The following is a 27392-nucleotide window of genomic DNA, read 5'->3' as shown; positions in this document are numbered from 1 at the left end:
AAGCTTCCAAAGTGTGAATAATTTCAGACTCACAGTTTTAGTTTTTGTTTTAAATGCTTTTAATGCATTGCTGTCTTTTTCAAATGATATTCTAGTCATTGCCATCGAACTCCTTAGAGTCCTTTACAAAATCATGAGGCTATAAAATAGCTTATATTTTTTTACATAAAATTATGAAAGAGATGTATTTTATTTAGATATATAGTCATATATTTTTTATTTAAGATAAAACCTTAATTGGTCCTGTTTTCAAACCCCAGTGGAGTATCTGGGATTCAGTATAAACCTATTGGAGTATCTACCTTCAGAAAAAAATAAGGAAAGAGAAGTCAGTGAATAAAGTCTACTATGGGATTGTTTGCCTGTGTGACAGCTAACATCCTATAGTGTTTCCTGAGCTCTGACCACGAGCCACAGGGTAAATTTCTTATATGGCATCTAGCAGACAATGGAAGTTAGTCCCTTCCTTTCCGCTGTAGTTTAAAGGAAGCTGAGATATCTTCATTCAAAATGAAGATGGGAAATACAGCTTACATGCCAGAACATTGTAACTATGGCAGAAATTACCAATTAAGGTTTCTCTGAGAGTGAAAAATACTTTCTTTTTCATTTTTAGAGAAATATAATCTTAAATACCCTAGAGGGCATGGCAACCCACTCCAGTATTCTTGCCTGGAGAGCCCCGTGGACAAAGGAAGCTGGCAGGCTGTGGTCCGTAGGGTTGCGAAGAGTTGGACACGACTGAACCAACTCAGCACAGCACAACCATCTTAAATAGGAGAATAGCACAGGCTGCCTATCCAGCTCCCAACTGTGAAACAAACGTGCTGATGATTCATTACAGTTTATTCCTGCCACTTTCCCCCTGAATTATACTTGATGTGCTTGGCCTGATGTCTGTCATACAGCCTGGTGTGCACTCAGGCCCTGGGCCTTACATGCATGTGTCATTTACAGAATCCAAAGGCCTGGAACATCATGGTCCTCAAAAATATAGCCGCCTCGGGGAAATTCTCCAGTGACCGAACGATTAAGGAGTATGCCCGGGACATCTGGAACATGGAGCCTTCTGACATAAAGATTTCCCTGTCCAGTGGACCCAGCGGTGGGGCGAACAAAGTCAATGGAAAGTAAGTCGTAAAATGTCCTGAGAAAAAAATAGCTTCTTACTGGACTTGAACATTTTTACAACATTCTTTGATTTTGTTTCATCTTGTTAAATAATAATCTAGTTAAGTATCTCTGGGAATTGGGAGGGAAAGTGTATGACTCTGCTAGGGCTAATAAAGTGTGACTTTCCAAAGGCTATATGGTGCCATATCTCTATTTTGTAGCAGATTGGGGAGCAGACTAGGACTTTCCCCAGTGCTATTCGGAAGGCTAGAAAACAGCTTGGAGCTTTTTAATGCCTTTTAAATTAACTAAACTGAAATACAAATTATTTAACTATTGGAGCATCTTTCTTATACTGCTGTCTAGGTCCAAATCAAAGACCACCTTATCCACAAATATCCTCAGAATGTGGGTAACTGTACATTTTTAGATGGGATCAAATTTTTACCAAATTCTCATCCTCCATGGTGATATTCCTGCATGTTCCCCAAAGGAGACTATGATAAGATAAATGAGAACATCCCATAATACCCAACGTCCATGCTTTCTTTCCCTTACTAAAATGGCAGGTGACTTATAAAAATGTCAGTAAGTTCAGCTCACTCAAGCCGCCCAATACAGTTTTACATAAAAAGTTCACATCACAGCTGGTGTCCAGACGAAGTCTTCGCTCTCTGCTGTTCTCAGACTTCACGCCCACTGCTGGCTCAGGAAATCTCTGCAGGAAAAAGACCTCGATGATCTTACATGCCTTCCCCACCACGTGGTCTTAAGTAAGCCAGAGCAGCCCTCACTGCATTTAGCAAAGCAACTCTTACCTCACGGTATGTAACAGTGCAGAGCTTTTACAAAGGGAGTTGTGTCGAAAGCCAGGAGGAAAGATCACCATCTTCACCCTCTCTTTGTTCCTATATGCATTGTGGGCAATTTCATAGAGCTGCAAGGGGCAGAAAGACAAGGACTCAAAGGCTGATCCTTTAAGCTGTTGTTTTGTTTTTCTAATCTAATTTTCCTGAAAGGGTACAAAAACAACTGTCTTAGGGAATTAGTTCCATTGAATTGGTGATGTGGCACCCTCCATATCTCGGGGTGGCTGCCTGTATAACCAAGGAAGGCAAGTTGCACAGCATATAGAATAGTGACAAGACCTCATCATACCCCTGGCCATACTTCCCTGCAGGGGGACAAGGAACTGCAGTGGACCCCCACTATTTGTTTAAAAGAAGAGGAACAGCATCCCTATTTTTAGAGCCACTGCAGAAAAGACTGCCTGGAAGTTCCCAGAACATTCTGGGATCTTCTCTACACTTGCTGATCCAGACCCCAGATGAGGAAGCAGGATCCCCCACAAACACTCCTTTGAGCCGAACAGCATAGCACGCTGATCCTTATTGTATACACCAGCCAACACAGCAACTCAGGATGCACAGAATCCCTTATAATGTCAGAGACCCTTCTTTCGGCACTAATCAAAGTTTGACTGGCTGAGAAAATGGTGAAATTAGTATGTTTCCATCCGCCACTGAGCTTAGTATACCTTTTTTCCAAATTCCAAAGGTACCGTTTTGTCATCCTCACCATGTATGATGAGAAGGGGAGAAGACAGGAATTTGACACTAGGAACAAATGGAAGAAAAGTATTCAGTTCAAGAAATACATTGAGATTTCTCCTCTTCTAAGTTCAGGCTTTAGCAAAACATGAAGTTCACCCAAAATAAAAGACACTCTTTCTATCCCTCCCAGGAATAACAACTTCATATATAATAAGCTTCATATAGTGACATTTTTCTTCCAGCCAAGATTCTTCTATATACTCATATAATTTAATCAGGTATTTAATTTATTCTTATGTGATTTTTGAAAATAACAAAAACTGAATTTGTACAGAATTAAAAGAACTTCACTTTTTCCTTATTCTACCTTATTTCATAATATATGGAATATTTTAATTAAAATTTTAAAAAATTAACAAAGCCAGAAAATAATAAGAACTACCACAAGACCAAAGAGAACTCTTTGTAGCAATTTATTTGCATTTCCCCATAAATGTACAGGATGGACATGAGATGTTAACAGGTTTTACCTTCCTTGGCCCCTCCCAAATTCTGATACCAGCCACCCCTGCCACAGTGACTCACCGCTACTCCTCAGGATGTCAGATTCCTCAAATGTGTTGAAATAGGAAAACATACTGATAACGACTGCCTGTTTACAAGCACTCTAGATTCTCCAACTGTGAGAAGCTAGCTTGCCACAGTCTAGTCACTGGACTTGCTGTTGGGTAGTCGACTAGATGGTGTATGGATTTTGGTTACGTGGGGAATAAGGCCTAGAAGTCAGAGATTCCTCCAAGGAATGCTAGGTTAGGCCCTACAGGATCTTTAAAAGGTCCTAAAACACCATAAACTACAAATCCCTTCATAACTTCAGAGAACAGTACTGAATTGGTAAAGTTATTAAGTTAGACCTAAACATAATAACAAATACTAAATTTGTAGAACTTTACCCCAAATCCTACTGCCCATCTAACAATTCTCATCTACCTATTCAGTAAGTTACATGATAATTACCCCCCAGAATCTAATAAAGGACATCTTTTCATGATTAACTTACTTTTCATCATTGGGGAAGACTAGTTTGTCTTTCCTCAGGGAATCCATAACTGACCTTAAAAATCCTGGAAGTTTCCGGTAAATCTATTTTTCAAAAAGGAAAAAAATTAAAATATGGCCTAAAGCTATGTCATTTGTTAGAGGTTCTCACTATGAACTATAGTAGTATAGAGTGTAGTGACTTTCTAAATATACTAAACTTTTTTGGAAAACATAACTTTTATGATTTTAAAAACAATTCACATTACTTTCACACTTTGGAAAATACAAGAAGGAAGAAAAACGAAATCACACATGATAAAGTAGACAGTGCATGGGGCTTCCCAGGTGGCACAGTGGTAAAGAATCTGCCTGCCAAGGCAGGAGACTCAGGTTCTATCCTTGGGTTGGGAAGATCCCTTGGAGAAGGAAATGCGTAACCCACTCCAGTTTTCTTGCCTGGAAAATCCCATGGACAGAGGAGCCTGGCAGGCAACAGTCCATGGGATCACAAAGATTCAGACACAACTGAAAACTAATACGTTCACATTTTCACACTTGGTAGAGAAATGGGTACTAAATATGCAGGTTGAGGCCAGTAAAGACAAACTTCTGCTTCACAGTTTGGACGTGAGCCTTCTGCTTGCGGGAACCCACGTGGTTCCCCAGGGTCTGTCTGACCTGTATTTCTGGCATGGCCGCAAAGCAAGGACCCACATTCAGGTGCGGTCTGGAGATCCTAACACTGCTTCCCTTTCCCTCCCCTCCTTTGCCCTTATCAGTGCTAAGGGCAAGATTTCTTGTCTTCTCTTTTCTTTGTCTTTGGTTCTTCTACCCGTGGAATCAGGACTCCTCTGATGAGAGCTCAATAAGAGAAGTCCTTTGGCCGTTCATCTCAGGTTCCGGAGGAGGGAGGAGAAAGTGGGTTTCTTTCTCAGTTCATCCACTCCCGTGATCCTTCACTCCTCTCCAGCCAGGGGTGCCCCTCGGGTGCCCCTCGGGACTTAGAGGTCCAACTCCCCTCCAGCCCAGACCACAGTGAGGGGCTCCTAGTTGGTCTCCCTGCCCCCTCTCTATTCTGGAATTGCACCAGATAAATATTCTTTAAATCTGCTGTTACAGATTGTGGGGAGTGGAACTCTATCTATTTAGAAAAACGAACAGCTCCTATCTTGGCTGCAAGGCCATCCACATCTGGCCACAGTCTTTCATCCCAAAAGCTGTCTGCCAGAAGTCAGAAAAGGCAGGACTGAGTCCTGTTTCCTCCTTACAGGGTGACTGGCAATTGGGCAAGCCGCTGAGCCTCCACCTCCCTCAGCTTTCCGTGGAGGCCATGGTGCCAGACTCAGGTGCTGTGTGGATTTAAAAGGATGCTGAGTGCAAAAGCTCTTACCTAGAGGTCCTCCACACCTCTCGAGTATCTTATAAGACAGAATCGCCCCATTCTGGCCACATGCCTTGGCTCACCTTCTCCCCTCCTGTCTGTGTTTCCTAACTGCTCTCCCTCACCTCGCTAAGAAATGAGCTTAGATCCTATCTCCTTGTAAGTCTTCATTGACCACACTTGTGCACAAGACCCTTCTCTTCCCTGAATTCTCCTGTCCCTGAAATTACTGTTCTGGGCTTCCCCCAACACAAGCTTAGTCTCCTGTGTACTGAGTGGGAAAAAGAAACAAGCGTTTGTTGAGTACCCATGTTTTGCATGATTATTTTACTTAATTCAAAAATACAAATACACAAAATCCCTATGCAGTATCAACCTCATTATAAAAATAGGAAAAATACAACAAAGGGAAGTGGTTTACCAAAGTCATAATTGGTTAGTGGCAGAGACAAAATTTGAACCCAATCCAAATCTGTCTAGCTTTATGAAGCCCAGAGTCTTTTTCCACTATGCCATGCTGCCTTCCTATTCCAACTAATGGATTCCAAAGTGATACATGGAAATCCATGTCATTACTTTATATCCCTATGTCCCAACTGCAGAAAACCTCTTAAGGGTTAGGACCTATGCCTTTTTACTGTATCTATGTCTCACACCACCTACACTTTCTTATTCAACAGTGCCTTACCAACGGCACTCCACTGCTAATAAAAACAACTAATGGCCACTGAGTGGTTACTCTGTGTCAGCACTCTTACACATGCTTTTCATATGTGAATTTATTTATCCCAATAATCTTGAATAGATTTAACAAAGCATTAAAAGCTTAATTAGCCTAAGGTTACATAGCTGTTAAGTGACACCGTGGGGAAAAAACCCAGAAAGTCTGACACCAGAGCCATGGTTCTTAAAGAAAATATATTAAAACCTTTCTGTGAAGGTTTCAGAGATCTACCAAGGCAGTGAGGTCTTGAGTGGTCCAGACCCCAGAGAGAAGGGATGCCTAGAGAGGTGATCCTCACACTCAACACCACTTTGCTCCTTGAGACAACTGCCAAGTCAGAAGAAAGCCAGAAAGTAGAGGCAAAAGAACACAGATGAGATGACACAAATAGAAAACACAGTAAGAGCAGAATATAATTACCATAAACTTCAGACTAAGGATTACATCTGAGGTGAGGCTCACTGCTCTGAGAAGTAACATTGCAGGAGACTTCCAGGGTGCCAAGGGTGCTAATTTCTTGACTTGAATGGTGGTTACATGGAGGTTCGGTTTATAACTATTAAGTCATAGATGTCTCTATTATGTTCAATTTCAGAATTAACAAAATTTCAAAAAAAAGTAAATGGAAAACTTGTATCTAAACTGTAACATGTCTACAAGCTAGTGAATTTATTAGTAATTATTCAGAGTAATAGTAACAGATGTTCAATTAACTATCTTTATTATTTAATTGTCTGGAATCAATTTAAATGGTTTATTTATTGAATCTTAAATTACTCAGCATTCAGTATTTTGGATTGTAGAGGGGATTCCTGTAATGAGTTGAGCTTAGAGTGTACAGGCATTTTAAGATTATGTGGTTCTGTGAACTAGCTGTCCTGTAATGAGCTGAAATAGTTAAGCAGATTACAGAAACTTCTATGATGATTTACTGTATGAAAGATTCCAAGGGTAGACAGTTGGATTTAAGTACCCTTAAGATGCCTTCCAACAGTAATCAACAATTTGCAAATTTGGGCTACATGTCCCCTCTAAGAATCTCACCGCTTTCTCTCTCATTTACTAACATTTATATAGAGGTATTCATGGGGTCGCAAAGAGTCGGACATGACTGAGCGACTGAACTGACTGACTGATATAGAGGTATAACTGTAAGCAGTTGAGCATGAGACATGAAATGAAATTACGAAATTAGCTAATAATGGTAGCAGGTACAACAGATAAAAAACCACATCTTGTCAGTCAATTTTTTCTAATTCATCTTCTTGGAAAGATGGTCTTCTCCACCTGGGATGCCATGCAAAACCTTTTGGCAGCTTCTTGAATTCTTTAGAGACTTTCTTATCATAAAATAATGAAAGATATGTGGTTGACATTCATAGGGCTAAATATGATGTACAAAAGGTTTATTTTCACTTTGAAAAGGGACAATAAATAAGTGAACCAAAGTCAAGTCTAGCTATAAAAAAATTATAAAAGAGAAGAGGTGTAATTTAGTTAATTGGACGGGGTCGGTGAAAAAACCTTTGGCTCTTTATAAGCCACTGAAGGGCTTCCCAGCTGGTGGTAGTGGTAAAGAACCCGCCTGTCAATGCAGGAGACATAAGAGATGCAGGTTCATGTCCAAGGTTGGGAAAATCCCCTGGAGTAGGGCATGGAGAAACCCATGGACTGAGGAGCCTGGCGGCCTACAGTCCATAGGGTCTCAGAGCTGGACACGACTGAAGCGCCTTAGCACAGCACATATACAAGTCACTTAATCTACTAGAAAGAAATAAAAGAACAAAAATACAAAAGCCATTGTGCCCTCCTTTAATAGTAACTGGCTACTAACCTGTGACAAGTTAGAATAACTTAGAAATATATAAGACTAGTTAAGAAAGGGAAAATGGTTAATAAACAGCCTGCATTTTGACATCTTGTAAAAATGTATGAGACTCACCTTTAACAAGGGATAATTGATACTTGCAACCCATATGTTGGTAAATGGCGCTTCCAGGATAATTGCATCAGCTGGGAATCCTTGAAAAATAATAAAAAAGAACTCCCCTATCATATTTAAATACTATCTTTCCTAAATAAGGGATCCTCATCTTGTACATGAACTACCTGCATCAAAATCATTTGCGAATCATAATAAATTGTTAAATTTGTGAATACAAAGTAATGACACCACACCAGACTTCGGTGAGAAGTCAGGATCTTGGGGGTGGGAAATGTGAGAATGTGCATTTTTAACCAGCACCACTAGAGATTTCATTTCTGTGCACACGATAAAGAAAATCACTACCTTTAAAACAAGCAGATTTTCACGACTTGGATAATTTAAAAAAGCAAAGTGTTATAGGAAGGGAGAGTGTCCTGCAGAAGCTGACTAGGTTGTTTTGGCCAACACTCTGAAAACAAAAGATCAAATACTGAAGTTACCATATATGGACTTTAAAATAACTTATTGAAAATAACAAATTGTAAAATAGTGAAATATTTATCTTACTGCCACTCTAGAACTCTATGCCCAGTAAAAATATCCTTTAAAAGTGAAGATGAAATAAAAACATTTTCAGACCAAAATTGAAAGAATTCCTCACTGACAGACAGGTAGAAGAAAAATCCCAGATGGAAGCATGGACATGTTAGAAATAATAAAGAGCAAAGAAAATGGAGGGGTAAATCTAAATATTAACTTTATAACATAAGAATAATAATGTTCTATGGAGTATATGATATAGAGAAAATTAAAATACATGTTAGCAAAAGTTCATAAGTTGGGCACTTAATGGATTTAAAATGTTCTAAGATAATTACATTATCCAGAAAGTGAAGTATTCATTTATGTGGGAATTTAGTTCAGGTAATTCAGCACTGTCAACACTAAAGGAGCCAGGAGAGCTTAAAGGAGCAATGAAATGATGTTTGCTTTATTCCCATAAGTAATTAAAATTGTGTAGAGCAGGTGACATGCTTTAAAATGTTTACGTAACTCACCTTTTTTTTTTTAATTCTAAATTAGCAATAGTCACTTGGTTGACTCTGGTTTTTATTTACTTATCAGTGTACATAACTCACCCTGACCTGTACTGCCAAGTAAAGTTTAAGATATAATGCAAGTGATTACAAGCTTTCAATGCATGTCAGAATCAAATCACCTGGTCCTATTCATAGAGTATCTAGTTCATGAAGACAGCCAGGATCCAAGATACCTGTGTTTATAACAAACACCCCCAGCAGATTCTGATAAAGGCAGTTCTCAGAACACTTTGAGAAACACTGACATATTACATAAGGAGGGCTGCAGAAAGCAAGTCCTGCCTACTATTGCATAAAGTATAATTTCCCCCTTCTGTAGCAGATTACTCCATAACAATACTTATTTATCACTTCACATGATTGCTCTTTTAAGGTAGTTTTAACTCTTTTCTTAGTATTTACTTTTAATTTCATGCCTCCGAAAACCAGCTATTGCTTTATATTAAATACAAAAAAAGAAAGTTCATTACACTATCCAAAACTGCCCAAAGTTGGGGTGCTTGTAGGTATCTCTATGTTCAGATTGTATAGAATAGTCTCTTCACTGTTTTTATTTTCCCATCTCAAGCCGAGAAATTATACCATGTAAGCATTTTATCATACCCTTCTCTTCTAGAACTTTTGCAGCATTTGTTGCAACTCTGTAAAGAAATGGAAATTAGTACATGTGAAGCAGTGACTTAACAGTCAAGTAAACAGTACAAAATGCAACTTCCAATATGAGCATCTGATGAAAGCTCTTGACCCTCAAATGCACACAAACACAAAATCTTGCACAGGATTTCAAGGGATTCCACTGGCCCTAAAGAAGAATCCTTTCATTTAAAACTCTCAAGGAGAGTTCTGGAATGGACTTCAGTGTCATAGATAGCCATAGAGTTACACATCCCCTTGAATTACAAACAAGCACGCTGAGGTATAAGGCCCCTAGCACTTGTGGAACCTGAGAGAAACTGTCTCCTAGCTCAGGGGTCCTCCTGCTGCTCACTGCTGCCTATGATATCCCAAGGATCCAGCTAAAGACCCATCTTCAGACCCCACTTACCCTGTCCCCAGAGAGTGGCCCCAGAGGCACACAGGGGTGGTACCACTTCTCGCCTTGGTCCACTCATAGACACAAACTGCATCTGCAGTCAGTCCATCCTCCGTGGGTGTACCCGTCGAGTCCCCGAACCCTGCCCACAAGGAAAAGCAAACAATATCACTACCTCCAAAATGAGGGCCATCAAAAGCCCCCTGCTTATTGAAAAATTTTTGTACACTGTTCTTAACACATACCTCTGTAGTCAACAGACAAGACATGAAAGCCGCCATTACTCAGCACCTGGATGACAAAGGAGCCGTTATCACTTTAATTAGGAGATGCAAGCAAAAAGGTGGTCTCACCTCCTCAACACTTCCATAAGCCTGGTGGTCATGGTTAATAGGTAGAGAAAAGATCCATTTCTGAAATCTGGTGTTTGACTTCCAACTTAAGATCAGACTCAACAGAAAACAGCAGAGCAGGATCACACAGCCTGGGTCACACCCTTGCTCCGTCACTTACCAGCTATCTGACCTTGGTCAAGCCACTTAACATCTGTGTAATCTAATCTGAGAAGTGAAAAACAATACTTTCAGGATGGTTGGAAGATTGCATGAGATGATGTATTAAAGTACCTTGGGGACTTCCCCAGTGGCCCAGTGGTTAAGAATCTGCCTGCCAATGCAGGGGGCACTAGTTCAATTCCTGGTCCGGGAAGATTTCACAGGCCACAGAGCAACTCAGCCCATGTACCACAGCTACTATAATCCATGCAACTGGGAGCTCGCACTCTGCAACAAAAGAAGCCACGAATATAAGAAGCTGGTGCACTGTAATGAAGAGTAGCGCCCCTGCTCATTGCAACTAGAGAAAGCCCACACACACAGCAAGGGAGACTCAACAAAGCCAAAAATATAAATTAATAAATTCAAAGCACCTTGAAAGTGTTAAGTCACTCAGGCATCTCCAACTCTTTTCGACCCCATGGACTATAGCCTACCAGGCTCCTCTGTCCATGGAATTCTCCAGGCAAGAATACTGGAGTGGGTTGCCATGTCCTTCTCCAGGGTATCTTCTGAGGAAAGGATTGAACCCAGGCCTCCTGCATTACAGGCAGGTTCTTTACTGTCTGAGTCACATAGTGAATATCTTTTGTAGGAACTTCCTGAAGGTAAGAATGCTACATAGAGTTGTAGTAGAAGCAGTCAATAATGGGAAGATATTCGTATTAAGTATGAACAGGTAAAGAGTTAATATTGATCAAAAATAAATAACTTGATTACATGAAACCACTTTCAAGCCCTGAATAGATAAATGAGAAAAGAATATAAAAACATAATTTTAAATGAAGAAAATACAAATGACAGATGACGAGAAGGGAGATATAGGGGGACAAAACTTTACTATGCAGGCACTTTTAAAGTTTTATTTAGTTCTCACAACAGTCTTAGAAGGTAGGTATTATCTGCATTTTACAGATAAAGAAACAGGGCCTTGGAGAACTTAAGTACCTTGTTCACACAGATCCAAATGGCCAGAACTTGAACCACAGCAACAGAACCAAGATCATACCTGGGCCTGCCTAGGTTCAAACACTGTGCTTCCCCCCCAGACATAGATGTGGGAGAAAAAAGAGAAAAGTGAAAGTGTTAGTCTCATCCAACTCTTTGCAATGCCATGGACTGTAGCCCGCCAGGCTCCTCTGTCCATGGAATTCTCCAGGCAAGAATACTAGAGTGGGTTGCCGTCTCCTTCTCCAGGGGATCTTCCTGAGCCAGGGATCGACCTCCAGTCTCCTACATTGCAGGCAGATTCTTCACTGTATGAGCACCAAGGGAGCCTTTAGATGTGAGACCCTGAACTTCAAATACAACTGAACTAATAATGAAGAAGTAAATGGAACTTTTTAACATTTAAACTACATCCTTTCCAAACAAGTTATCCAAGACCCAGGGCAGTTCAGCATCCAGGGAAGCTGGAGCACCTGCGTGTTGCTTGTGGTTCCATAAGTTGAAGAACCACTTGACAATCAACTTAAACAACAGATCCTACTCCCAAGAATTTATCTCCAGGAAAAAATTCCAAAAGAATAAACTACCTGCTTAAAGTTTTCTGTAGTAATACTATTCTAAAAGAATTTAGGGGAAAAAATTATATCAAAGAGTAGAATATTTAAGTAAATAAATAATTGTCAATAATGGAGAATGAGCACCCTTTAAGTTGGTAACTATGACATCTATGGAAAAACATCAAAGAATATTCTTAATAAGTAAAAGAACGCCACATAAAATTATATATATAAATAATCAGTAACATAAAAACTTTATAGAAATTAAAAACTAGGAATGGCACATAAATGAAAACATTTACGTGCTGTATGATTGAAGTGATGAATGAATGAATGAGAAAGGGGGAGAGAGAAGAACAATTTAATAATGACATAATTATTTTAAAAAAATTGCCTATCCAAAGGAAACAATGTAGAGCTGAGGAAGTTTGGCCAGGCTGGAAAATGATGACTATGGTCTGTGGAATCCAGAATCTGCCCGGAGGAAGAAGTCTTATCATAGCATCCCTACACATCCCACCCACCACCAGGAGGATCTGGCTACTCTTCACATCTACACCTACGACTCTGCTCCTTTCTATGCACATAGGAGACATACAGTTGAGCTTTGCCAAGAGTAGAAGAGGAAAAAAATACATATTCTCACAGTCATCAGCATCACACCCTCCCATTTGGAAAGTACAAAGAGTGGGGTGTAGAAAGCAAACCTAAAAATTAATAGGCATCATCACCCCAGGCAAAATGGTAATCCAGCCTACCCACCACACAGGGTGATAGAGAGGGGAGGAGTAGACAGGAGAGGATGGCCCTGTCTGAACAGGGGAAGGGGGATGAAGATGGTGCTCGAGTGCTGAGCCTGGCAGGATTCTGGACCCCATTCATGCTGTTAAATCAGGAAAGGGCTCTGTGGTGGGAACTGGCTTGTGGGAGGACAGATCAGGTCCTGGGATCAATAACTAGACAAGCAGCAGGATCACCTGAGGGAGGGATTCCTAATGACCTCATGGGGAGTGTGGGAGGGCTAAACAGTAGCTCGCCAGCCAGCTCTGAGTCAGACATGGTGAGGAGGAGAGCCTGCCATCTTCCTCACGCTGGGAAGTGCAGGGGCCGCCCCAACAAACCAGAGCAGGTAGCAGGCTGGTGAGGACGCCAGGCTGTGGCTGGCCACCTTCCCTCTGCTGAACTTTTTGTGGGGCCAAAGAAGAGCCTGAATGACATAAGAGCAGACATTCTGTCTTTATCCCGTACCACAGAAAGGTTGCTCCTGGTAGGAGTGGTTTTTGCACTTAATATATTTTCTCAACCCAGCCCTCAGAGAGAGCAAAGAAATGTGTCTTCAATTCCTTCTGGTGATGAAAGGAACAAATCCATGAAAGTGTTTGAGACTCAGAGAGGCTGACATCTGTTTCAATCCCCCAAGGTCAATTTAGGAAAAGCAGTGCATTCAAGGGACTGTAGGTCCTAGGCACCACCACCCGCCCCCTTGCTCCCACACCAGGGAGCTCTCAGGAAATAACCTGGCTGTGGGCTAAGGAAGACCTTAGGGCTGTAGCCCAGAAGAGAAGAAATGGAAATGTAAAATCGGTGCCTTGAGGCCCCTTCAGACATACCTTTACTAGCTTGAGTCTATGAGAAGCTGCCCTGTAGAGAAGGTTTGAAAGAAAAAGTAAGAATTAGGAATTATGATGACACATTCAACAAAAATCACCATCATGCTGCTGGCATCTGATCTCACTACTTTCTTTTTCAGGTGAGACAAATAAATAACCAGGGGAGAGGGCACGACTTCTTGGTGTCGGAGCCCCCATGCCTGCATCAGGGTGAACTCCCTGCCTTCCCCACGTGAGCACCGCCTGCCCAGACCACTAGCGCTTCACAACATAAGCATCTGATGAACTGCTGACCATCTATCTTCTTGCACCGCTGCACAGCAAAACCTATTTCTCAGAATACTTCTAGAAGCTAAAGGAACATAAGTCCCAGAAAGTGGCTTTTCAGGAAAAGGGATAACATAGTCAAGTTTACTAAAGTAAGATCTGCCTACATCCTGTCCACTCTGCCATGAGGGACATGATGAAGTGAGGACAGAAACTCATAACCCTGGAGGTTCAAGAAACACTTTCTTCCAAATAACAATAGTCTGCTCTCTATGAACCACACAAAAGGAAGAAAAAGATGACTCAAAAGACAGAGGAGTCTTTAAAAACCATTTGCATTTTTAGAACCATGTTTCTTAAATATTAGTGAGTCATGAAACCCTTGGAACCTGTGATTAAAGCTATGAACCCACTGCCCTGAAAAATGTATCCACTCTTCAAATTTCATGTACAATTCGAGGTTGGGAGTTCACAGACCCTCTGGGGCTTCTACAGATCCTAAGTCTAGAACCACTGCTTTCATCTAGGTTCCCTGTGACCTGTCATTTGGCCTCCTTCCAGCTCAGTACTGCCGGAAGCAAGCTGAGACTTCAGGACAGAGGAAGGTAGCTAGTCCCGAGCCAGAAAATCTGGGAAAACTGGGGGCAAGAGCCGATTCACTCAGAGGGCAGACGTTGATAGTGAGACCCACAAGACACTTAAAGAAAAGTACATTGTAACACCGTACCCAAGTTTGCACAACCAGAATAATGTTAAACAATGTTGAAAAATGTTGATTTCACAAGAAATCTCTGTAAATGTGACTCTGAGGCATGAACCTCAAGAAAGCCCCCTGAGCAAAGGCAAGGCTTGAGAAAGCCATTGTCTGACACAAAAGACAGTGAGGAAAAGAGACAGAGGCGAGGGAGCTGAGGGGCAGAGCCCAGAGCTTGTCAGTGAGTTTGAAGTGCCCCCCCCCCCCCCCCAGAGACTGGGCGAGGTCTGCGGGTCTCTGAGGAGCACCGCCCCTCCCCCGCGCCGACAGCCACAGTCAGAGCCAATATTCGTCACCCACCGTAATGACACAGGCCCAGAGGGGCTGGCAGCGAATCAAAGAAGAGCCAGGCTTCCAGGAGGCACTTTGTTATAAAGCAAGGTTGGGATGACAGGAGTGGGCTGCGGCATCAACATTCCAGGCTAGAATTAGCCAGGTGGCCCCCCAGAGCCTGGGATCAGAATTCCAGGGGATCTCTTCTGGAGATCATACATTTGATTAAATCTCCATGTGGTTCTGTGAGAAGACCATTGATGTGGAAACTCTTCCTTATCCTCCATACCGCATCCATATTTCCTATCAAGTCATCCATGGCTTCAGTTCATCATCTCCAACACTCTTACAGAATAAAGCAACACTGCCTTCTTTGAAATCAGTATCCCCATTTTGAAGTTTGTCTCCCTTTCAGGTCAGGATCCACATTATGCTACATATGGAATATATAGTCTTTTTTTTTTTTTTAAAGAGAAGCCTATTGCTAGAACACCCTCAAATTCCAACAAATGGAAACAAATGTGTGGAAGAATGCTTACAGAGTTAAAAACAGCTCTGCCACAGGAATGAAACACTCTTTTGCTCTGTTTGAGGGGAAAAAAAAAATCCAAGCAAAGGCACTGACCTGTGTTGTGCACTGCCATGAAGATAAACAATAATTGGGTTGCCATCACAGAGGGCTGCTTCATACCAGCTCCGGCCCTTCCCCTTAGCATCCTCCCCCCGGCAGCTGGGAACCGTGTGCCTGAAAAGTAAGGCAAGGTTTTAGCCAGCATGGACATAGAGGAGAATTCTCTATCCTCACCAAAAGTCTAAAACCTCCTTGTGTCAATCAGATACATATTTATGTATATGAAACATATTATATACAAAACCACCAGGGAAAGCCCATATTAATTATTAGAATATATAATAAGTTATCATTTTATATGTAAATATTTAATCTATTTATATACAAAATTTATCTGAGTAATATATGCATGGGCTTCCCAGGAGGCCCTACTGGTAAAGAACCCACCTGCCACTGCAGGAGACATAGGAGATGCAGGTTCGATCCCTGGGTCAGGAAGAGCCCCTGCAGAGGGGCATGGCAACCCACTCCAGTATTTTTGTCTGGAGAATCCCATGCACAGAGGGGCCTGGTGGGCTACAGTCCATGGGGTCACCAGGAGTCGAACATAACTGAAGCAACTTAGCACACACACAGGCAATATATGCACATGGTACCAATTAAAATATAACACCACGAACATCTTATAATGAAAATTATTACTGCCCTAGCTCACCTCCCTCGTGTCCGGGGATAACCCCTTTTAACCATTTACATTTTAGTTCTGATTCCTACACCAATTATGCTTCCAAAACTGCAATTCTTAGGTGTGGCTTATTGAAATGCAATCTACTGGGTGGAAACCAGTAAAAGATAATAGATATTTGCCACCTGCTATGGGTTTGGCTGAAGAAACAAGCTGGAAAAAAGTTAAAGGGAAACCAGTTTGGGTAGGAGAAAAGAACTTAAATATGAAATTAAGCTATTCTTCTCAAGAAACCGAGTGACCTTGTGATTTTAAACACCTGAGTGAGCTCTAGTTCCCCCCCCCAACTTGTAAAATCAATAAATTAACTCTGATAACACAAATACTACCATATGACACTGGCCACATGATGATGAATCTTCAATCCTCCAATCACTTAGAGGCAAAAAGTCTGATATCAAACCCCCACGGCCTCCGTACCAAAAAGACAGGCATCATTGCCAGCTAGATAAGTGGTCATGAGGACAGTTGACTCACTCAGCCAAGGGCAGATGGGGCAAGAGCAAAGAATAAAAATATTTTCAAATTCCAGCACTATCAGTGGAACTGCATCCTACAGATTAGAAAAAAGTTATGTGAACCCATATTGGTTCCTAAATATTCCATGATCACATGTTCAAACTCAGGGAGGTGAAATATACAAGAAGGCAATGGAAAATTGGCAGCCAAGAACAAGCAGGTAGAACCAAACAGAAGAAAATGTTGAGATTAGCACAGCAAGACAGACAGTAGGATGTTCATGACCTTGTTGGACAAATACTTATGGGGTGCCTTTGCCAAGCACCATGCTGAGCAATGAAAACCCACTAACCATACCCCCACCTATGAAGTTACTGTCTCGTAAAGAAGACACACATTAATCAGATAATCACACAAGGAATAAGGCAAGGAAGAGAACGACCCGAGGCACCTGAAAAGTGAGATTCTCGTAAAGCAAATTCAAGCAGGTCAAATGTCAATACAAAGGGAAGGTGTGTGGAACAGCTTCCTCCAAGGAACACCGACCTCTCCACGGCAAGGAACACAGCACTGCTCAGCTGTGCCCCGAAACACGAGAGCCCCGCCCACTGGGCACCCCAGTGTCCGACCAGCGCACTCACCAGATTCCCAGAATTACCCCAGGTTCGACTTTGATGTAGAAGTTCACCGTGTGAGGAATCTTCAGCTCTGGTTTCTTTAAATCCACAAGAAATGGTGCTTTGACTAGAAAGTAGAATCCATTACCAACTCCCAGAATCAAAGTCCATGTCTTTTCATCACAATCCAAAAAAGTAATTAGCCTCATGTTTGACATGTTTCTAAGTTATAAGCCCTACACTCAATTCCGAGCAAAGTATTTTATTTTATAAACTAGGACGAGCCCGCAGAAGAACTGACCCCCACAAATACTCTAAAGCTAGACTTAGAAATAGCACCAGTGTGGAAGCCCCTAATAGAGTTTATTCCATTTTATCCCTGTTTCAAGTGAAAAGCAAAGGAGACCATTCACCTAAAAAATAAGAGGGTGTAGAAGAAGGTAATGAGTTTGGGGGCAGAGAGGTTTGTTTTATTTGGTTGGATGTTTTTTCTTTGGCTGCACCGGGTCTTAGTTGTGGCTCTCAGGATCTTCAGTCTTCCTTGCAGCATATGGGATCTGTAGTTGCAGCATTTGAACTCTTAGTTGTGGCACGCGGGATCTAGTTCCCTGATCAGGGATCGAACCCGGGCCCCCGGCATTGGGAGCATGGAGTCTTAGCCACTAGTCCACCAGGGAAGTCCTAGTAATGAGTGTTCCGCTACTTACATCATGCATTACTTTTGCACTAAGTAAAACATAGTCACTAGCCATAAACCATGAAATGTCCAAGATCAATGTAACACTTAGAGACACGCAGGTGACAGCACTGTCTGTGACTAGAAGAACTATGTGCCGCACTAACACAGCATTCAATAGAAACAACACAGGAAAATAGATTTCTCACATCAACCTGTCTCTCTCTAGGGATACAAGCAAAAAGAGGAAGTGAGAAGGAACAGAATACAGAAAGCACTAAGGTATCCAGATTCACAGCTAATTTGAAGGCTGAGCTCCAGGACTGAAATCCCACCCACAAGACCATGGTTTGCTGTCTATCCCAACAGTTCACCAGGATTCATCCTAGACCCCAAAGGCAATATAATTAGATTTCAGATGATTTAAGTCTAGTCACAAAGATGCTGACATATCTTTCTCACTCTGTCATAACTGTAAGGGCAGTGAGTTCTTTAATTGGGAAAATATATATATAAAGGCAGATTCACAAAAGGTACATACTTACAGAAGTTTACAAAAATCAGCATGTGCATCAGGGGAGGGCAAATGTGTTCTTTTAATGATTTACTTGTAAAGCTGTCACACAGAGTGGCAATTTTCCTTCCGAGTGTGGAACAGGAGTGTGGGAAAGATCTGTAAGATATTGTAAAACAAATAAGGTATTCAAAATCAGCCCAAGTTTTGTCTTGGTTTGTTTTTCCTTTTAACGTCCGAATCAAATTCCACAGACTGATACTGGGAATTACAGGCAAGCTGGCAGTTAAGCAAAATCCTTTACAGAACTGTGTGTAATTAGGGCAGATCCAGACCAGGCACTATGGGAGAACCAGGAGAGGAAAGGACAATCAAGCCCCCAGTCAGCTGCTCAGAAAGCCCCGGTATGATGGGATAGGAGAGGCGGGGACACGGATGCACCCAAGTCAGACTTGCTTTCTCAGTGTACCCCACAGAAAGCCAAGACTGGACCCCAAAGTCGGCAGGAAACAGGGTTCAGACTGTTCAACAGCTGCCGCAGTTTTTAATCACAATTCAGTGCTGTATGTGCTAGCTATTATTAGTATTAGCCTAAAGCTGTGAATGAATAATCGTCAGATTCCCCCCTCCTTCTGTCTGAGTCTTGGGGAAAAAATGAGCCAATGCGAGAAAAAAACCCACTTCTGAGGTGAATGGGATCGTGAGGAGCAGGGTGGAGTGCAGCAGGACCTGAAGTGATGGGACATGGGGTGGGTGGTGCAAGGGGAGCCACACACATCTTGTTTATTCTACTGTCCCATTGGCATGAACCATCCAAACTGGGAGCCACCAGCAGACAACTTATGATTTTTCCATGAGGGCCCACTCAGGCCACCTGTCTAGTCACATCTCCCATGAGAGTTGAGCGTCTCCTGCCTGAACCTTTTAGAAATAAGGGGTACAGGAAGTCACTGTCACCACCTCCCACTCCAGTTTTTGTTCACATCATTCCTTAAATGAATCCCTTTCCCTACTGTGAAAGGTCAATGGGAAGACCATCGATGTAATCAAATTATGAGGTTGTGGGGGCTGGAAAGCATGTGTGATGCACTGTTTCCATGTCCTGATTTCTCTGCTAGACCAGAGGCATCTTAGAAGATGTTACATGTTCAGGTTAATACCTGTACTTTGCAAATGAAGAGACTGAAAAGTTAAGTACCCTTCCCAAGGTCACAGAGCCAATGAATGGCAGAGCCGCGTGAATCCAGAGTTGCATGATGATCTCCAGTGAGCTGTCACAGTCCTGGTGAGTTCTCCTTGTCATCCTTGAAGCAAAAATGAGCCCCAAGAATGAGGCTGGGCTCTAGCCAAGTCCAGTTCTTACAGAAAGTTATATCAGGATCCTTTTCTCTTCTGCATCCTTGCCCCTCTCAGGGTCCCTCCTTCCTCCCACTCTCTTCTTCCATCCTGTTCCCATATTCTCAGAAGATACCAAAAGCATCAAAGAAAGACCTCTAAAAAAATTCTCCCTGTAGTGTAATAACTTAAAAATCAGCGCATTTATACATATTTGGAAAAGGCATGGAAGCAGAAGATAATGAATCTCTAATGAATTTCCAGCAATTCTGTGGGGAGCAGAAAAGATAAGCAGGCTAAGGGTGATGGACAGCTCTTCAAATACATCAGCCATAGGCAACTGCATACCCATAAAATCAGCAAAAAAGAAATGAAAATGATTGTTTCATACTTTAAAATAGCCTCTGTGAAGGTGGTTGGAAGGAGAGGACATTGTTATTCCAATTTTAGAGATAAGATACTAAAACCCAAAGAAGCCACTTTGAGCCACAGATCAAGCCCAGACAGACAGGCAGAACTGAATTCTTATGCTTCCTTCCAGTTGGCTGGATCCGGTTTTCTTTCTCCTGACTCTCTGAACTCCCGCTACCCTGCATGTTAGTCCCCCACTAAGTTGCCTTTTGAAGGTAGCAGGGTGCTTGGGAAGCAGAGGCAATAGAGGGAAATATGCTTCTGTTTTTAAAGAATAATTCATACAGGACCCTTCTCTCAAATAGCTCAAGGCACTTCTGTGAGAAGCGCTGCGGGAAGAGAACACAGTGACCAGATCCCTCCGAGCATCAATAATGCACAGCCGCTCCTTTTAACTATGGGGCTGTCAGTTTGACTTCCCCTAGATCAATAGGGGATCAAAAGTCACCAGCGGCTAATAGACCTTATTTGAGCAGAGGATGCGGTTTCAGTCCAATCCTTGCTCACGGCCAGCACATCAAACAGCCACCTTGAAGCTTTGGTGTTCTTTTGCCTACCCTTTGATCAGCTCTGGCTGTAACTGCACAGCCTCCCACAGGGGCCACAGAACCTAACTGGATGATTCTCATTGGCGCTGGAATCTGAGCTGCTACAGGGCCAATCATTCTTGCTTAATGCTCAGAAGTACCAGCTTTGGGAAGCCCAACTCTGACCACAGTTGGCAAGACAGCAATTCCAAATGTTAAGACATGCTGCACAGGCATCCTGTGCCCATTCATCCTACCAACACATGCTGATCCCCAAACACCAAGTTACCTCTTTCTCCTCCCTCCTTTCCTCCCAACCAGATCCCCTCTTTCCTTCACATCCACTCAAGTGTCCCTTCTTTTTCAAATCTTCTCTAGACAGATCTTCCCATGGTGGCTTATGCTCTCTTTTCACCCCTCCCACTAATTATAGTCAGGGCCAGAGTTTGACCCTTAAATCTTTGCTGATTTTTTTTTTTCTCACTATTAGCCCTGTATCCCCAGTGACAAGAACCACGTCCCAGCTTATGCTGCTTTTACTTTCCACTCTGCCTGGCACGGGCTATTGCTCTTTGTTGTTTAGTCGTTCAGTCATGTCTGACTCTTTTGCGACCACATGGACTGTAGTCCACCAGGCTTCTCTGTCTATGGGATTTTCCAGGCAAGAATACTGGAGTGGGTTGCCATTTCCTTCTTCAGGGGATCTTCCTGACCCAGGGATCGAAACTGTGCCTCCTGCATTCCAGGCAGATTCTTTACCACTGAACCACCAGGGCAGCCTTGGGCTGAGTGCCATAAATATCCATTGAATGACAGGTTGAGAACAGAAAAGAGTGTATTTCTTTTGTAAGGAAGAAGGAGGCAAGGCTTATTGGTAGCTTTGGGGGACAGGGAAGGGCTTCCTTCTCTTTTGAGTAGGAATGTGAGCTCCCCAAGAGCAGGGGTTTTGCCTGTTTTATTTATGGCTGTGTGCCCAGAGCCCAGGCAAGTATCTGATAGCGAGTAGATGATCAATACACTGGGGAGGATGGAAAAGTTTGTCAGCCTTCTCATGGGGATTTTCTAAGTACGATCTAGAAATGTAAAGGCTTGAAGTGAAATAGGGAGAAATAAAAGGGAAAATAGCTCTTTGGGTTCCCCCAACTTCTTTCCTGGGCATGGTTTCCATTTTTCTAATTCAAAGAAAATCAGCAGCAAGAGATTTACTCTGCTGGGCCCATCCATGTTAAGAAGTGACTACATCTGATGAGACTTTTGTAAGATAAATCCATCCCCAAGGCATTAAAAAATAATCACTGTAAATATCATGGCTAAATCCTCTCCTTGAATCTCATGACACATCACACTAGATCCAGGGCTACAGGCCATCCCAGGCACACAGAGAACCCTCCAGGAATGTTTGCTGATCTAACCAGGCTCCATGAAACAAAAAGGATCTAAGATGCGGGATTTCAGTCTGCGCCTCAGTCTGACCTAAATTAGATCAGTAACTTTCAGCTCGGATGAAGGAATGCTCAAGTATTTTATTCTTTCAGAAAACATCTCAAGACTTATTTTTAGTAATTAGTATTTAGAAATAATAGGGAATTCCCAAGTGGCACAGTGATAAAGAATGCAGGAGAAACAAGAGTTTGATCCCTGGGTTGGGAAGATCCCCTAGAGGAGGAAATGGCAACCGCTCCAGTATCCTTGCCTGGAAAATCACATGGACAGAGGAGCCTGGGAAACTAAAGCCCACAGGGTCCAAAGAGTCAGACATGACTGAGCCACTGAGCATGCACCCATGTAGAAGTAACAGAAGATCCCCAACTCCCCACCTCCACTCCTCTATCAACAAAGTGGGCTGTTCTCTAAAAACGCAAAGCAGCTTTGATTCTCTGTCAAATAAGTGTTAAATAACCCACTCTATAAAGAACTCAAAAATAAAAGGTGGTAAATGCCAGCTTTCCCAAAACAGCTGTTTCAGGGATGTAAGCCCCACGATTGTGAAGTTTGAAAAATGCAACCAGTCAGGACATTGGGCCTGGTGTTCAGATCCAATACAAAAGGGGGCTCCGCCTGCACTGCGGAGCCAGGGAGAGCTGCACTCTGCCCCCTGCCCTCAGCTACAGCAGGAAGAGAAGACAGGGAATCAGGGTTGTCTTAGCCACTCAGATGTTCCAAATTGAGGTCTCCTATGCCTGGATGTGATTCCTGGATATTTTGTAGTCAGCAAAAGTTAGGCAAAACAAAACAAAGGAATACAAAGAAGAAAAGTAAACGAAACTGCCAACACCTTCCCACACCAACAAAACAAAATAAGATACCCAGTCTCTTGGGTCTGGGTTCTCCAACCAACACCTGGATTCAGTGCAACAAGACTTGTGACAGGACATTGCTTGCTGGTCGATTCAGGTAGTCTAAGATTACTGCTCACGCCAAGGATTCATGGAAGCAAGAAAATTTAAAACCTGCTGACCTAGACATTTCAGATTTAAAGGATGTAAGAAATTGGCACGGGCAATACCAAGTTATGGTTTCGAAGTACTGTGCATCTCTAGCATTGTGGAGAGGTCTTCCTTTACTCCAGGGCAGAGTTCACACTCATGGAGGTGGTTTTCTGACCTTTCCCATCTATCCAGATAGGCCCTTGACCTAACAGAATGCCATCCAAGACAACAACACAGATTATTATTGTCACTAATATTATCCCGCTGTGAGTAAAATGTCAAGGCAGTTAAGAGATTGATACAGAAGCCTGAACCAGCTCTCTGGAACTCCATTTCGGAAGCACCAAAGGGATACACGTTCCTGAAAAATCGTAGGTTTGAGTCTCACTGGCGCCGGTAGGGGCTGAGGAAACAGCCGTCCAAGAGCCCTGGGGCCTGCAGCCCCCCGTCCGCGCGGGGTGGTACCTTCCCTGCCGCGGCCCGGGCAGCGCGGCGTACAGCGCGCCGCGCACTCACCGCAGGTTCCGCACGACCATGTGCCACCACGCGGCCACGGAGTCCCGCTCGTCCGGCTCCATCCCGCGTCGCGTCCCGATCCGCCGCCACAGGGGCTGTCGCAGGCAACCGGGAGCCGGGAGCCTTCCCCGGCTTCCCTCCTCCCCCGCGAGGGCGGCGACTAGCCGGGGGCCCTGAGGCGGGTGCGGCGGGGCGTCCTACTCAGCGCCGGGCGGGGCGCGGCCGAGCCGGGCTGCCTTCGCGCACCCTCGGCCGCACGCAGTGATTTGTGATAGGAACTAGTGACCTACTCTTCCAGCAGACCACGCGCGAATTCATTTCTGTTTTATCCTATACGTCTCTGTGTGTGCGCGCCCTGCGTGGAGTAAAATACATTTCTTACTCTGACTGTAATAAAAGTCTGAGAGTTACAGCTTTAGAAGACACTCCTGAAGAATATACGCTTTCCTCCACTTTAACCCCCATTTTTTCTTTCTCCCTTTTGTTTTCCCCCTTTTCCGGAATCTTCCCTTCCCAACCCCCATCTCCTCCCTCTCTCTCTCTCTCCTTCTCTCTCTCTCCCCCCACTCCTTCTCTCTCTCTCTCTGTCTCTCTCTGTCTCTCTCTCTCTCACACACACACACACACACACACCTGTCATCATTACTATACTAAGAGTTTCTTTGGCTCCCTTCCATTGACTACTACTTTATCTGCCTGCAGGGTTATGAACTACACAATTCCTCCATGTGTCCAAATTCACCACCTTCTTGGTGTTTTGCTTACCTAGCAGCAGGTGGCAGAAACCGCTCCCCCCCCCCCTGCCACTCACCCCTTTTGCATCAGAAGCTGAGGCTTTGAAAGATTTGGTGAGGATGCTATGCTTGCTATGCAAGCATAAGTGCACTGTCTCCTGGGAGTAGAAACTGTCCTCCACTGGAGCTGTTCCAGGGAAGCCACCTGGCAAAGTGTGAGGATAAGGGGTTAAAAAAGGGAATGAGGTTCCATTTGAAAGCAATTTGATGTCAGCACCAAGACTACATCTGGGAGGCAAGGGGCAGCCTCCTCAGAGGCAAAATGTGTTCTCTAGTGTGAGCTTTGGAGGCTTTGCCAGTTGAGCAGAAGTCACAAGGGGGGACTGCTCACCCACAGAAAGTGCAACTGGCCAGGCTGGAGGGAAGCACCAAAAGGCAGCTGAGCTTTCTTCACTGCTTCTTGGAATTGCTCTAGGAATGTCAACTTGTGGCTGCACATCAAGATAGAAGCTGAATCAGATCAGGAAGGACTAAAGGAATCTAAGCCTGATTGCTGAGCCAGCTGCAGGTGGGTCACACCCTGCGTGGTGAGAAAGGTTATGCCAGCATCAGATGCCATCCCTGGAGTCATTCATCAGTGGGTCTGGAATCTCCGAGGTCTTATTCTGGGGAGCTCCAGAGGATCCCCTGGGGCATGCCCTGTGGAGGTGGAAGGATCAGAGATGGGGGGCAGAAGGGGAGGGAGAGAGAGCAGATGCTGTTGGTCCCAGATTCTATGTCCATCTGTTTACTCACATTGAAAGCTCAGAGGCCTATGTACTGATTGAGCAAAGTTGTGAGCCCCAAGTCTATGGAAATGTTTGAGATGCTCAGCAAGATCTCTGAAGTTAGAAATCACTATGGCCCATTTTTTTTTTACTTTTTTTTTTTTTTTTTTTGGACCATTTTTTTTAAACACTGTATAAATTAAAACCCTAAGAGAACACAGCCTGGTACTCTGTGATGACCTAGAGAGGAGGGATGTGGGGGAGGGGAGGAAGACTCAAAAGGGAGGAGATATATACATATATATATGTATATATATAGTAAAATTATGGTTGATTTGCCTGTTTGTACAGCAGAAACCAAAATAACACTGTATAGCAATTTACCTCCAATCAAAAAATTTTAAAAATTTTCTTAAGTCCTGGTAGAAAACTTTCCCCAGCATTAATAGTCCCTTTTCAAAAGACCTACTGTCAGTCAGAGAGCAGAGTCTCTGCAACGATTTGGCAAAATATAAAAAGCAAGTGACTCATTTATTCGTTAAGCACTTTTTTCCTGTGTACATGTTAGGTGCCAGGCACCACATTTGGTGTTACAGGGACACAAAGCAGAATCCTATCTGGCAGAGAGACTTATCTGCAGATAAAATGATAGCACAAAATAGGGATTGAAGAGTGCCCTTAGGACAGAAATCAGTAGAGTTGTGGGAAGGGGTGTTCCAAGGTCTGGACATGGAGAAAGGGATTGGCTACAAAGGGACATGAGGGAACGTTTTAGGCTGCTGGAAATAGCCTATCTCTCAAGTGTGATGGTGATTGCATGACTGTACACATTCCCCAAAATTCACTGAATTGGAAACCTTCCAAGGTTGAATTTGACTAAACATAAATTATACCTTAAAAAGCCTGACTTATAGAAAAGTGACCTAAGAAATGCACAGATAAACTGCATAAGTGAAAACGTCCTTTCTGATGTCATAGAAATGGCGAGATAAATCTATGGGTATGAAACCGATATTGAATGTTATTTGTGCTTCTAGTAGGAAAAAAGATCCCACTTAGAGATAGATTAATTTTACCACTTCAGATTATTCTAGAGGAAAAGAATGTCCCAAACAGCTGTCCCATATAGCTGTGGCGGTAAACCACTGGTGAGACAGCGTTTGAGGAACGAAGACCTGGCAAGCAACAAATCACTGATTTTTCCATTACTTGGAGAATGTTTTTTCTTGGAAGGAAAATATTTAATCACTTTGAATTTTCTTCTTTTTTGTGCTTTGTGCTTAGTCACTCAGTTGTGTCTGACTCTTTGTGACCCCATGGATTGTAATCCATCAGTCTCCTCTGTCCATGGGGATGCTCCAGGCAAGAATATGAGTGGGTTGCCGTGCCCTCCTCCAGGGGATCTTCCCAACCCAGAGATTAAGCCCACATCTTTTGCATCCTCTTCTTTTATTGAGATATAATTAACATATAACATTAAATCAGTTTCAGGTGTACAATATAATGATTCCACATTTTTGTATATTTTGAAATGATCACCACATTAAATCTCATTAACATCCATCACCATAGTTATAATATTTCTTTTCCTGTGATGAGAACCCTTTTAAAATCTACTCTCATGCTCACTTCGACAGCACATATACTAAAATTGGAATAATACAGAGAAGATTGGCATGGCCCCTGTGCAAAGATGACACGCAAATTCATGAAGTGTTCCATATTTTGCTCCCCCCCCCATATCTATCCCCCACATCCACAGTCATAATCTATTCACATCTATCAGTTCAGCTCAGTTCAGTTCAGTTCAGTTGCTCAGTCGTGTCCAACTCTTTGTAACCCCATGAATCGCAGCACGCCGGGCCTCCCTGTCCATCACCAACTCCTGGAGTTTACTCAAACTCTATGCCCATCGAGTCGGTGATGCCCTCCAACCATCTCATCCTCTGTCATCCCCTTTTCCTCCTGCCCCCAACCCCTCCCAGCATCAGGGTATTTTCCAATTAGTCAACTCTTCGCATGAGGTGGCCAAAGTACTGGAGTTTCAGCTTCAGCATCAGTCCTTCCTGTGAACACTCAGGACTGATCTCCTTTAGGATGGACTGGTTGGATCTCCTTGCAGTCCAAGGGACTCTCCAGAGTCTTCTCCAACACCACAGTTCAAAAGCATCAATTTTTCGGCACTCAGCTTTCTTCACAGTCCAACTCTCACATCCATACATAACCACTGGAAAAACCATAGCCTTGACCAGACGG

The 27392-nt window shown here is 43.1% G+C and overlaps 2 protein-coding genes and 1 non-coding gene across 3 annotated transcripts in view; 2 read left to right on the top strand and 1 right to left on the bottom strand.

The window, feature by feature from the left end:
• The window catches only part of PYGL (glycogen phosphorylase L), a 51407-nt gene extending 36193 nt beyond the window's left edge, over positions 1-15214 (top strand). Inside the window, exons 20-21 of the mRNA XM_065941477.1 lie at positions 958-1130; positions 13682-15214. Of these exons, the coding sequence (XP_065797549.1) occupies positions 958-1130; positions 13682-13685 (177 nt within the window). The 3' untranslated portion in view covers positions 13686-15214. The remainder of the gene's footprint in view (positions 1-957; positions 1131-13681) is intronic.
• Positions 1019-23805, bottom strand: ABHD12B (abhydrolase domain containing 12B). The gene is made up of 13 exons (XM_065941499.1): positions 23636-23805; positions 18449-18576; positions 17252-17354; positions 15461-15580; positions 13542-13572; positions 10118-10163; positions 9885-10014; positions 9443-9480; positions 7755-7834; positions 3727-3809; positions 2651-2729; positions 1932-2050; positions 1019-1831 (listed from the first exon to the last, which is right to left on the bottom strand). Exons 1-13 carry the CDS (start codon positions 23695-23697, stop codon positions 1804-1806), a joined length of 1047 nt encoding a protein of 348 aa, XP_065797571.1. The 5' UTR covers positions 23698-23805; the 3' UTR covers positions 1019-1803.
• Positions 23806-26757: 2952 nt separating this feature from the next.
• On the top strand, positions 26758-26864 carry LOC136172726 (U6 spliceosomal RNA). Its single transcript, XR_010664076.1, has one exon. It is a non-coding gene; the product is annotated as a U6 spliceosomal RNA (small nuclear RNA).
• Positions 26865-27392: the final 528 nt, after the last annotated feature.

This window comes from Muntiacus reevesi, chromosome 7, assembly GCF_963930625.1.
Source record: "Muntiacus reevesi chromosome 7, mMunRee1.1, whole genome shotgun sequence".
Classification (NCBI taxonomy): Eukaryota; Metazoa; Chordata; class Mammalia; order Artiodactyla; family Cervidae; genus Muntiacus; species Muntiacus reevesi.
This window is presented reverse-complemented; position numbering and strand designations above follow the sequence as displayed.